This window comes from Aptenodytes patagonicus, chromosome 15 (assembly GCF_965638725.1).
Source record: "Aptenodytes patagonicus chromosome 15, bAptPat1.pri.cur, whole genome shotgun sequence".
Lineage (NCBI taxonomy): Eukaryota > Metazoa > Chordata > Aves > Sphenisciformes > Spheniscidae > Aptenodytes > Aptenodytes patagonicus.
The window spans coordinates 10476541-10489574 of NC_134963.1; the positions used below are offsets into that span (position 1 = coordinate 10476541).

Genomic DNA, 13034 nt, shown 5'->3' on the forward strand with positions numbered 1-13034 from the left:
AGCCCTGCCACGGCCTTGCGGCAAAGCATCGCCGCGCCCAGCCGGCGAGGAGCTCTGCCACGGGTGCCGTGTCGCGCAGCGCCCGACCTTCCCAGGGCTTTGCCCACTGCCGGGGGCTCCGGCGGGGCCGTGGCAGGCTGACAGCGGCGCCGGCACACGTGGCTCAGGGCTGCGCACATGAGGTGGGACCTCCCCGCTCCCCTCCACGCCCCGCTGCAGCAGGCGAGGCTGAATAAAGAGACGACGACCGTGCCCGGCGGAGCAGGAGCCGGGGGAGAGGAGGCGGGAGGGGACAGAGTGCGGCCTGAGGACGGTTTCGGCTACGGGAAAGCGGGTTTGGAAGGAAGCCTCCTGCTATCACCCGAGGATCGCCGTTAGCAGAGGCTGGCTCGCAAATACTGGTACCCGGGATCGCAGAAGGCTCCTGTTCAAGATCATCTTTCCGCTAGACATGAGGAATATCGGCAGGCGGCTGATGCTGAGAAACCGAAGTTGCACTGCCGGGCGGATTTGCAGAAAAATCTACGTCCATCTGGCAAATAAACGAAGCCCCCGGCAACAACTGCGTCGGCAGGGAAGAGAGCTGGACCCGCCAGCCCGCGGTCCCCACCGAGGACGGCTGGCAGGGCGCGACGTGGGCGACCCACGCAGCCAGCGGGAGCGGCAGCCCCGCAGGATGGCAGGGAGAAGCCGACGGGTGCAGCCTGCCAGTGGCTCGCAAATCGATACTGCCTCGGTAAGAGATGGCAGCTCGGCTTTCATCCTTACGCCAAAGGGAATCCACGGCGGATGGCACAAGATCCGCTCCAGGGGAAGCGGTCCCGGCAAGAGCCGAGGAGAGCCGGGTTAGTTACACTAGGGACAAGATGTGTTCATGTAAGTATTACCACTAACGTGCAACGTTATCTTACGCTGGCTAGAAACACACCGTTTGATTTTAGCTTTTGCTTTCGAGATATCGCAAAATGCAACAGCGTTGGTGTAGATGACGGGAGGAGAAAAGAGCTCCTTGTTTAATGATCCTTTTGTCTCCCCCCCCCCCCGAGCGGAAACCGGTATTTAATTTTATAATACAGGTAATTGCCTTAAATGCCTACTGTAAGCAAACAGACTTCAGCCTTGGCCGCATTTATCGATCCCGTAGAAAGATGGTAAACAGAAACGCCTAAAGCATCGCTTTATAGCCTACGCTAATGTTTTAAACTTCCCTTTCAAATAACTAAGTAGCACATGACTTGGCAGAGCGCACTTAACGCGAGACACGGCCGCACAGGAGGTCTTACAGCCGTTGATCGCCTTAGCAGTGTAACGCAGGGGAAACGGATGTTATTTGTTCCCCCCCCCCCCCCCGAAGAGTATAAATTTGCAGGCGATCAAAGCCACGCTGCTGAAACATTGCCGGGCTGCCAGAGGCGCCCGGTTCCCAGGGAGCCGGCCGGCAGCGCTCGGGCTGCGGGGAGCGGGCGCGGAAGGCGGAGGAGCAGCGCTGACTAGCGGCCGCGCCGCCGCCCGCCGCTCCCGGCCTCCGGCTCCGGCAGCGCTTCGGGCCGTAAAACGGAGGTAAGGAGAAAGACGCGCCCGTCCCTTTTCCCTCAGAACGGCCCTGCTCGCATCTGCGCCACCCAGGTTTTTATACGGATCATCTAAAGGGCTGTTTCCTAGGCAGGACAGAGTAGCCGTCTGGATTTCAGTGAGTAGAAAACAAACCCTAGTGATACGGGCTCTCTGTTGGGGCACCTGCAAATCCAGGGAGCAGTGGGAAGGGGTTTGCAGGCAGCCCGACCCTTCCAGCCTGCGGTGGCTGGGCAGATAGAGATGGGACCGAGAAGGCATCAGCAGAAGATATTTGGTTTTGTGTTTAGCTGTGGTTCGAGTTGTGCTAGATCCACCCCAGATACTTCCATTTTCAGCACAGCACACACCTCTACTACTTATCACTACTCCCAGAAAATGAAGCTTAGGGGGATAAATACATGACCATCTTGAAGATCAAGCGAAGAGCCTTAGACCTAAGTCCAAGCTCGACAGTCCTCCAGCCATGCAAAGCCAGCACTCGCACATTATTTTTATAGTTAAAAAAGCATATAGAAACTAATTAGCCAGCTTTATAGCTTGCACACATTCTGATTAATTTGTAATGTGTTTCATGAGGGTTTGGTACCCTTGAGATGCTATACAGCTTCTAACACGCTTCTAACCCTGATGAAGCAGGACACCCTTTTCCCAAAGGATTGAAGACAGCTGAATCCCTCACAAAACAGCAGCTTGAATCGGCATCAGAGCTGTCATAGGAGGATTCCGCTGTGAACTTTATGCTAGTTTAGAATTAGTATAATACCAAATATAGTAAATGGTTTTTATAACCAGTTTAATTTGCTGCAATTTAAAGAGAAAGAAGCGTTGAACTATGTGACTGCTGAAGTCTACTTTCAAGGTGCTCACTATATTCCCTCCTTGTCTCATACACACCCAAAGTAATTCAGTATTGTCCTCAGAGGAACTGGTTGAGCATCTCTCAATCAATTCCCACAAACCACTGAAATTATTGCAAGTTTGATTAAGGAAACAGATTAGAAGGAGTAACCCTGGTGTTCCATCTTTTGCATAGAGTCAAAATAAGTTATTAGGTATAAATACTCAAGGTCCTGCTAAAGTATTTATAAACATGGGAGCACCGAAATGCTTAGAATGTCAGTGGGAGGAAGGGAGAATGTATAAAATGTTTATTCCTCTAAGCATTTAAAATAACCTTAGGACCCTGAAGTTTATTACTGTTTGTGACTTGCATACATAATAAACACTACATACCCTAAGGTAAGTTTGAATTGCCTTGTGTTTCCAATGCAACTCCAGGTTGGTAAGGTTGAACGTTTTATTCCTTCTTGAGGAAGAAAAGTCATCCCCTGTGCTTCCTACTCCACAGAACAGAATCAAGGAGACTATAGGAAGAAAGCACTTCCCTAGGTCTGAGTATTCCTGTTTAAGGGTAACTTCTTTTTTTTCAACTGTTTCCTTAAACAGCTTAATGACACAACCATGGGTGCTGTCTTGTAAGCCCAAACACATGGGTTCCGGAAAGGCAGCTGATGAAACAGCCATGTTATGAAGTGATTAATTATCAAGGATATTTGAATGGTGGCCCAGAGCTGGATTACAGGAAGATGTGTTTGAAGAGAGAACTGCAAAATCAAGAGGGCACAGATGAGAACTCAAAACTAGGAAAGAGGGGCAGGCAGCATCATGGCACCCTGCATATGCAAACCTCTCATAGGCTCTTAGCCAGTTTCCCAGCTGTCAGCAGGGAACCTAACCAAAAAGCCAGCAAGCATACCAGCCAGGGGGTCAGACACCTAGCAAGATGCTGCTTCTGAAGGAGATATTTCTAAGGTTCAGCCTCTGTCTAGTACAGCTGTGAAACGTGGTACGTCTACAGTGACAGCTAGTGCTTCAGTGCTGTGGAGAAGAGAGGCAGAGGAGAGAGGATTCAGCAAAACTAACAGGCTTAAAAATACTGCTCAGTAAGCATCACTGTTACAGGGTTGTTTTGATTGTAATGGGTTTTTTCTTCTTTGATTTTTTAAAATATACGCTGATTTAACTTAATAAGAACAGATACACCCAATTAGTATTCCCAAACATAATAAATGAAATTAAAACATTGGTTTATCGTTAGCCTTGACATTCAGAATGAAGAATCAATGAGCAGTACATCCATTCTAGCACTTTCAAAGAACTAAACCCGGTTCTCATTCATACTGACTGAGAAGTCAAAATGCATGGTAAGTGTTCGTATGCTGAGCATTTATACAGAGCTTTAAAAAGCTTCAGGAAATAAAGAGTAAAAATGTTTGTAGACACACACACACCCCTCCAAAATTAACATGTCTAAGGAACTCTGTCATTTTACATTAAACTACATATATACATGTGTAAAATGTGGTATTTGACAGATTTTCAAAGTAGAGAGTTTAAAGTAGGTATTTAAAGTAGGTAGATTGTCTTTAGCAATTATTCCCACTGCGAATAACTATAAATACAGATCCCTAACTCTTTTCTCAAAAGCCTTTCTAGTTTATTAAAGGAAGAGTAACAACATTGGCGCACCTTTTCAAAAAGTTCTTGTAATAGTAAGTGAGCAAGAAATTGGAAAGGACCTGTCAGTTATTTGAAAGAATTATTTTCTGCTAGCATCATAAGCCAAAATAAATAGTTTTCACTTAACCTTGAAGTGTATAGAGAATTTTGACAAGAACTATTATAAAATTTAGTTTATCACCTTAAAATAAAGAGAAAGAAAGAAGCAAAACAGTGTTCCCAACTCTCATATCTACATCTCTCAGTATTTCATGTTGTACCCAAGAGTCCCAACATCTTTAGGCAGATAAAAGCCATATGGAAAACAAACAACAAAACCCAACAATATAAAAACTGGGATTCTCCAAGTCTCTAGTCCTCAGCTATGGGGGAAGGACTGAAAAGTTGAATTGTAAGCAGCCAAAGTAAATAAAAACACCTGAATCAGATTCTGAAATCTCAGTACTTCAGTTTAAAGCATAAAATATGACATTAACCAGATACTAATGCAAGTCTTGCAATTCTAGAAGTTATATAGAGAGGAAAGCACATTAGCACTTGCACAAGCCATCATTTTTCACAGCTATAAACTTTTGCACTCCCTACATTAACTTATGACTTTTGTAGTCTGCATTTAGCACACTAGGAGTACCAATAGTTATTTTAGTACTGTATTAGACCTTTCCAGAGTAAGCTGTACTTCAGCTGGCCGTATTTAAGAGTCCTTCAGCACAACTTTTATAGTGATAAGAATTGGAAAAAATAAAAAATCTATTGTAACACATGCACAAGTGAAATATTAAAGCCAAATAACTTTTACACTTTGGTCAGAATCAAAAGTGAAAGAAACTTAATTCACAGGAAGATTGTTGAGTATGTCTTTAAATAAGGCATTCATGGATACATGTGTGTGGGGAAGCTTGGTTCTTTGGGAACAGAAGGTACACGTTTTCAAAACTGAGATCATGTTAGAAATTAAGCAGTAAGAACTGAAAATCAGTTCTTTCTCAGCCTCACCAAACCAATTTGGCTCAAATCCACAACAGAAAGAGGAAGGTCCAGTGAGATCCCACTCAAGCATAATAAATAAGACTGATAAATACCTTTGCTAGGGACAGAAACATCCAAGCAGAGATAAACATTGGGTAGGGGTAGTACCTGGCACACAGACCGAGGTGAGACACACAGCTCTACCCTTTCTCAGCCAACCCCGTATTCCACAGGTGCACAAACACTAAGCCCATATGGTTTAGGCATAAAGCATAGTGACTCTTAGTGACAGAGAACTCATTGCCAAAATTATTTCTCCCTCCTGCCAAATGCTACCACTCTTTTTGTGTTTACTCATATACCAACTTGAAAAAGAAAAGCCCCCCTTTTTAATAAAGAAAAAAAAAAAGTCAGCTTTTTATGCAGAAGATTTGTTTTGTTTTTAAATAGTTATCCTTTATAGCTACAACTTCAATACCAATTAGTCAGGAATATCAGTGAACCTGAAACATTCCTCACATAAAAGTTTACTTCTAATACAAAGCAGCAAAAGCTAGTCTACTTACTCTCCAAAATGCTCATAATCCTTAAATACCTGCATGCAACTAAGAGTCATAGAAAAACAGTCTTACCTTTTTCTTTGAAGAAGAATAATCAGGTATGCAAAACAACTGTTACAGAGTTTCCTTGTTCCATAGGGTATGAAGGATCTTCACTAGTAGCAAACCCTTAAATAAAGCCTGAAGCTAGCCCGTACAGTACAACCACATGAGGGATCACAGAGTATGAAGCACGTATCAGCAGGTATATTTATAAAGCTTAACTGCAATTGCCTGTTGCACCTTCTCAACACAACACTCTCTCTAACACTGCAGCACGTGACTGGAGCTGTAAAAGCAGTAAATCAGTTTCCTGCTTCTTTAACTGATTGACTAATTAAGACCATAATCAGTAAACTATTTACACATGGAGACAAGAACATCCAAATTTTCTGACTTTTCACACTCATTTTGTGAGCTTCTCTGTTTAAAGCAAATAGAAAATGTATGGTACTTTGAATTTTAATCAGTATTTCCAGAAACAACGTGTAACAAACACATTCAAGAATTAGTTTTCTTCTCTTTTCACAGAGGGAAAGGAACACAGAAATTCATAACTTGTTTAGTGAAGATTCCTTGCTAGCATTCCAGAGCACACCATTCTGTCAAAAACCCAGGACCAAACCATTGTCTAAGGTTCTTTTTTCTCTTCTTACGGATTTACACAAAAAAACCCCACACGGGTATATGCCCCACTATTTATTCATCTAGATTCTCATACTGATCTTGCAGAGTGACATGCAAGTACAACATAAGTCAAATTCAACTGTTCCTCGCACCACATGGAATTTTATAAAATTCTAATAGTAATTAAACAAACAGTAGCTTTCTGCACCAGTTCATAGAGCAGAGCAGTCTTACCATTTGACAGTTAGCAGTATCACCATTACCAGAAAATCTGAACTTCTTGGAGAAAGTGAATAAATTAAAACTGTCTTCTTACTCCAACGTACACAATATTTTCAACTCTTCCAATACAGTACACAATGAAACTCGTTTTTCTGGAAGGCTGAATAGATGACTTCAAGCCATTCAAAAGACATCATATTTGAGAGTATTTTTCCCTTTCTAGACTTACTCCATCTCCTCATTAATACCATTCTCTCACTAAGAAGTAGAAATCAGTTTCCAAATATTTAATTATAATTGGAAAAAGATTACAAAATACAATGTTTTATTGTACTTGGGACTACACAAATGTATTACTTCAGTTTTTCCATTTCCTTTGAATTTGAGAAAAAGTAACAAGCAAAACAAATGACAATGAAAACTAACAGATGTATGAACTAGTTTCGTCAATTAAGCTTGAAAATTCAGAAAGGATTTCGCCAAATAAATTTCAATGGCTGAACCTGGCAGATGCCATTCCCCACAGAAGCGCTGCATTCCTAGAATGAACTAATGCCCTTCAGTAATACAGAAAGTCAGTCACTTAGGCAAGGCGGGACTTATAAGAGACCAAGGATTAGCATCTCCGAACACTGGAGTAAGCTGAAGCATTTTGGATCCTCTGTCAAATCAGAGCTCATCATGTTTTGCAGGGTCCATACTGGGTTTGATGAAGACTCCTTCCATTGCTTTCCAATAGTTGTGATGATTAGCAGTAGGCATGCCATGAACTTCCCGTTGGCCTCTAATGGGATGGCCATACTGTTCCCCTGTTATTGAAAGGAACACCTCCGTTCCTACGTGCTTGAAGCGCACTGCATCCTCCCGCTCCCAGTAAGTCCCACTGCATTGCACAATCCATATATCAAGGTCATCTCCTTCGCCATCATCACCAAAGGCACTTACTTCCTGTTAGAGACACAAACTTCCTGAAGTGAAAATGTAAGCAAATACCTCCAATACACACACAAAAATATCAACCGCAAAGTCAGCAGAATTTAAAGGCAAGGATGGAGAGGAAAGAAAAAGCATTGTTGCATTGCTTTGTCAACAGTTATCAAATCCAGAAGCAGTAACTTTCTACCACTACAATCTGAACACAAAGTGCCACCAAACTCCGACATGTAACCTGAGCAAAACGTGCCAACAAACCCCAACATACATTACAAATGAAATGAAAGAGGACTTAAGCACAGAGATCAGAACAATCCTTCTGCAAAAAAATTCAAAAGAAACAACACTAATGCTGATGCAAATCTTCCCCACTCAAAAAAGTTTGTAACTGCAGACATTTAGTCTTGTAGTATGACCAACTTCAGTTACCATTGCAACGGTTTTTTTCAGCATGTGTTTTTAATCACAAAGTCCCAACAATTTAGCTTATTAAGTACTCGTATTCCTTTTTTACTTAATTATACCAAGCTTACAATTCGGTCAACAACTATTCTGGTTTACACTCTTTCTTCAGATAGGCAGCTGAATAGCTCTTTAAAAACATAAAGAAGACCATTAAAGCAAATGAATTCCTGCTGAAACAAAAGTTAGAGATTAGATTTCATTATGCACTAAAAAAAATTCCAAGTGTTTGCAGAAACCGGATAGGCTAAGCACCAACTGTTTAGGACTCCAGACAGCCTTTAATTCTTAAAAATGTGATAACTAGAAGTGATGAACAACTTGAAATAGAACTGCAATAGTTTGTACCTAGCAACCTAAAATTTTAGGGTCATGTTAATTCAAGTTTATGTAGTCCAAAAACTGTGAAAGACAACATACTAATTGAAAATCCAACTTCTGTTAGGAATATGAAATAAAAGTTTGTGTTCATAACTACATCATATTTCAATAATGTCATAAGACACAGTCCTGTCAATCTCTGGGAAGTCATGCAAATTTTCCTTTCGCTTAGACGCTGTGCAAACACATAGCAAAAACAAAGAAACACAATGACAGTTGCTGAACATTTTTACATTAATGACATTGTTATTCAAATTGTCTAAACTGACAAATGAAAACTGGGGCAAGGTTTTAGAGTCAATCTGTTCTTTAAATAGTTCTTCTGAAATACTATTTTTCCATCACTTCCTTTGTTTTAATAACCAGATCACCTAGATACCCTAGACAAAACTGGACCTTATTGTTTCAGGCACTTTACTCATGGTAAAAGATAAACCTTTTTCACAAAGAGTCAGGTCTTCCAGCTTTGAATGTAATGGCCTATCTACATAGCCTGAAGGAAGACTAAAATGACTGCTAATGACAAACTTCCAACAAGTTTGCATTATTTATTTTAAGAGAGATTTTCAATCTTGGAGAAGCATTTCTTCAAGGACAAGACTGGGACCTAATTACAGTTAGAAATTACACTCTTCTAGACAGGTACAAAATGATAAATAAATACAATTGTGAGAGCAGATCCATTTTTCCTGTGGAAGGAGGACAGATAAATAAGAATAGTGAACTAAAATAGGGATAGTGAGAAGATGACTGAGACTAATAGATTGGATCACCAAGGAACTTGGATATAGGAATGCCTAGTGCTACAACACAGGATTAGTTGCCTTGCTCTAGAGCAATCTTCACAATGTTGAGGGAGGTGCCCAGCCTCCTATGCCTTGAAAGTGCTAAACATTTCAGAACAGTCTTCCCAGTAGCAATGGTGCAGAATGAAAAAAAAATAATGCAGATTTGTTAAAACTACTGTGAAATACCAATACCGGTACATATTAAATTTTACCTCTGTCAAGAACTTGAATACATTATTCCAAGATGCAGAAAAGCATATACTTGAACTGTGGATATGTATAGACATACTGTTTCTGGCAGCTGGTACCCAAGCCTGATTCTTCAAAAACATGAAAAACTGGAGAGAATCTTGTCAATAGCATGCACTATTTATACAAAAGCTTGAGATTTAAAACAACTCACTTGATTATTGGAGAGTGGTGATGGGAAGTGATGAGTATGTAAATTTTTTCCTGTGTTAACATGGGTAAGTCGTATAGCTTGCCCACATTTCACTGCTGTTCCACGTTGGCAACTGCCATCACTCTTCCCACGAATCCGCCAGTAACTGTTAGCATCATCTGAAGCTTCAACTCCTGTCACTGACTGCTGCCCGCTTCCTGTTTGAATAGAATTAAATGGCAGGAGACTTAAGCCACTTCTCCAGTTCAAAAAGTCCTGAAAGAACTAAAGAAACCTGCCTTAATGTTCTCATGCCTTCCTGTTTAAGAGACGTTTAATTCTCACAGTCCATTTACTGACTGCAATGGGAATGCAGGTACGAAATAATCTTTCAGATTGAAGAAGTTAAACACAGCATGTGTTAGTAGGTGCAAACTGTCAAAGTTCATGGTGAACACGAGAAGAAAGTCTGATCCGTGATGGATACTATTCACACCATCCCACTTCTCTCAAAAATACTATGAAGTTCTTTGTGTCCCCAAACAAACCAGCAGCCTTGTTGCCAGAATAGATGCTGGGAAGGTACTGCTGAGGCCCTAGACACAGAACAGGGCTCACCTCAGGGATGAGGGCAAAGCATCCCTGTGACACCCCCACTCCAGGACCTGCGGAGCTCAGCCGCATCTTCCTGTACCCCAGGCCTCAGCATCCTCCTCTCCCTGCCAGGCTGCCCGGTCTCCAGCGCATCCCACAACCCCAGCCCTGGCCCGCTACTCCCTCTGCACCAGGGACACGGACCTCAGCAACCTCTAATCTCCTCCTCCTTCATTGCCACCCCTCACTGCCGGCCCCCTCCCGCCATTTCTCTGCCATCCCGCCAATTCCCCGCTCCCCTCATCGCCTGTCCCCCCGCCACTTCCTAGCCCCCCGCACAGCCTGTCCCCCCGCCATTTTCCTACCCCTCTCACCGCCTGTCCCCCCCAGCGCTTCCCAGCTCCCGCCATTTTCCAGCCCCCCTCACGGCTCCCCGCCCGCCATTTCTCAGCCCCCGGCCCCTCAGCGCGGCGGCCCCCAGCCCGGCCCTGCTCACCGGAGCCGTACTTGACCTCGTGCGAGTGGAGCCGCACGCTGTGGCGGGTGTTGAGCAGCTTCAGCACCGAGCCGCAGGTAACAGCGCCCGGCGCCGGTTCCCTGCCGTGACACAGCCCGCGCAGCAGCGCCAAGAGCAGGAGCGGGAAGAGGCGGCAGCTGCCCCGCATCGCGCCGCAGCCCGGCCGGCACCGCCGCCCCTCCGCTGCCCTCAGCGGAGCGCGCTTCCGCACCCCCTCCGCGGGTCCGGCCAATCGTCCCGCGCCAGCACCGCGGCCGGCCAATCCCCGCCCGCCCTCTGCTCGGCCTCGCTCTCGCATTGGGCTACGGCTTAGTGACCTCACCGCCGGCAGGTCCCCCAGCAGGAGAAGCTCATTGGGCCAAGGGAAAAAAGGTGACCAATCAGAGCAAGCGGCGTGGCACCTCCCAGGGAAGGACGCGGGGGAGGACCGCGGCGCTTTTACCTCAGCGGCGCCTCAGGCGGATCCCCGCTCTGGGTCGGGACCGCAGCCCCCTGGACAGGTCCCGTCGGCCGGGCCAGCATCCAGCGGGGTCCGCGGTGCCTCCACCCCCGGGTGCCTTTCACCCGAGCCCGGAGCGTTGTCACCCCCGGCTGCCGGGCCCTCCAGCAGGCGGTAGCCCTGAGCGCCCCGGGGCAGCGCTGACAGGAATCCTTGTGCTTCTCTCGCTGTAGTTTGCTCTTGCTGAGAATTGGTTTATGTCGGAGGAGAGCAGGCCAGGTTTGTTGCAGCAGCCCTCTCATCTAACGTGTAGTCTGGGTTGTAAGAAAAATACTAGCTGGGTCAATGTGACTGACTGTTAAGGGCCTTGGGAGAAAACATGCTGCAAGTGGGACTGGTAAATCAATTATCATCAGAGCCTGGGGTGAACAAATGTCTTCACAGTGAGAGCACTGTCAGACATAAACCAGCTCTAAGGTTACTAGCTCAGGTATGGGTAATGGTCTAGATACAGCCTCAGGGAGCCAGAATTGGCACAAATAGGTCAATCAGCCCATGCTGTTGCATTCAGGCCACTTCTACCTCAGAGCTGGCAGGTGGCATGTTTAGGTCTGCTCCTCCCTGCAGTTCTAGCTCTTAAGAGTTGTGTAAATATGTCCCCATTTTTGGGGATTTACAGACAAATGTAACATAATGTTGAAAAATAAAGGAAATTCATGGTAGTGAACTGTCTTGCATGACAATATACCACTGGTCCAGTCATTTCTGGATTATATTAGAGCTTCTGATGATAGGGCATAAATAGTATACAAAGAAGAACTAACAATGGTTGCTGTGTCATTAAGCTGTAGTGATCACATCTTTGCTTTTGGATCTGGAAGTTCACCTGTGATTCAGTCTCTTGTGAAGTTCTAACAAAAAGAGATTATTAAGCTCTATTCTGTATAAAAGCTGCATAAATTAATGTACATACTGTCCTTCATTGCATACTTTTGCAGACTGGAGAACCTCCCCCCCCCCAAAAAAAAAAAAGTCTCCTTTAGCAATAGGAAGCAGCCATGGACAAAGGACACAAGAACTCCTACATAGTACATTAGCTTTTGCCTCTGAAACTGCTCATTGGATTGACCCATATATCACATCACAGTCTGGTGTGAGTCTGGTGTAACACTCCCAGGAATACAAAGTAATTTAACAGAGCAAAAGCTTTTGACCTTCTTAGCAGCAAGGAAACAGGTAGAAGGGCACCTGCCTTGGGACTTCAGTCTTTGTAACAATGGTATTCTGCGTGTGCAACAGCAAAGAACTGCAACACTGCACTTTCTATTATAGGATGATTTAGAAAGCACATTAGTGTCGCTGGCTAGCGGAAACATCATAAGATGCTCAGCTGACTCTCTCTCTTCCACCAGTTCTGGATCTGCAAGGCTTTTTCCTACCCATGTGATACCACTCAATTGAATGGTTAGTTTTCTTTATGCTGGCTTTGGCCCATTTTATATAGCTATACCTACATCTAAGAAAAATCTCTGACTTAAACATCAGGCCTGCATTAAAACAAGACCAAGTCCTAACCTCAGTCACATATGTGCACGTGTACACACACACAGACTCAGTGTGTTTTTCTGAGGACTAAAAACTCATTTCCTAATGCTGGAAGTATAAATGTTTGCTCACAGAAAACCAAAAGATCACCCATTGATAGTCAAATGCCATATTTCTACGTCATTCTTAGAAGCCTTGCTGTTCTAACTAAGACAAGAGCTCGCATTTGCTGCTGTTATTATATATGGGGCAAAACCAGATGTCTGTGGTTGCCATTTTAGCCGTGGAAAATCAATCATATGGGGCTTTAGCTGGCACCTGTCTATCTTTCTGGGAGGTCACTCAGTCTCAGTGCATTTAGTGCCATTTACATGGTGCTCCCTACAATGCTTTTCAGTCCTACTTTAGAAACATAATTGGGTTAGAACGGTTGCCAACAAAGAACCCCATCAATGCCAAACACCCGTGGCAATTAACAGCC

The 13034-nt window shown here is 44.3% G+C and overlaps 1 protein-coding gene across 1 annotated transcript; it reads right to left on the reverse strand.

Annotated features, from left to right (window-relative positions):
* Window positions 1-6109: 6109 nt before the first annotated feature.
* Window positions 6110-10742, reverse strand: SDF2L1 (stromal cell derived factor 2 like 1). Its single transcript, XM_076352879.1, has 3 exons — window positions 10549-10742; window positions 9480-9676; window positions 6110-7460 (listed from the first exon to the last, which is right to left on the reverse strand). Exons 1-3 carry the CDS (start codon window positions 10715-10717, stop codon window positions 7182-7184), a joined length of 645 nt encoding a protein of 214 aa, XP_076208994.1. The 5' UTR covers window positions 10718-10742; the 3' UTR covers window positions 6110-7181.
* Window positions 10743-13034: the final 2292 nt, after the last annotated feature.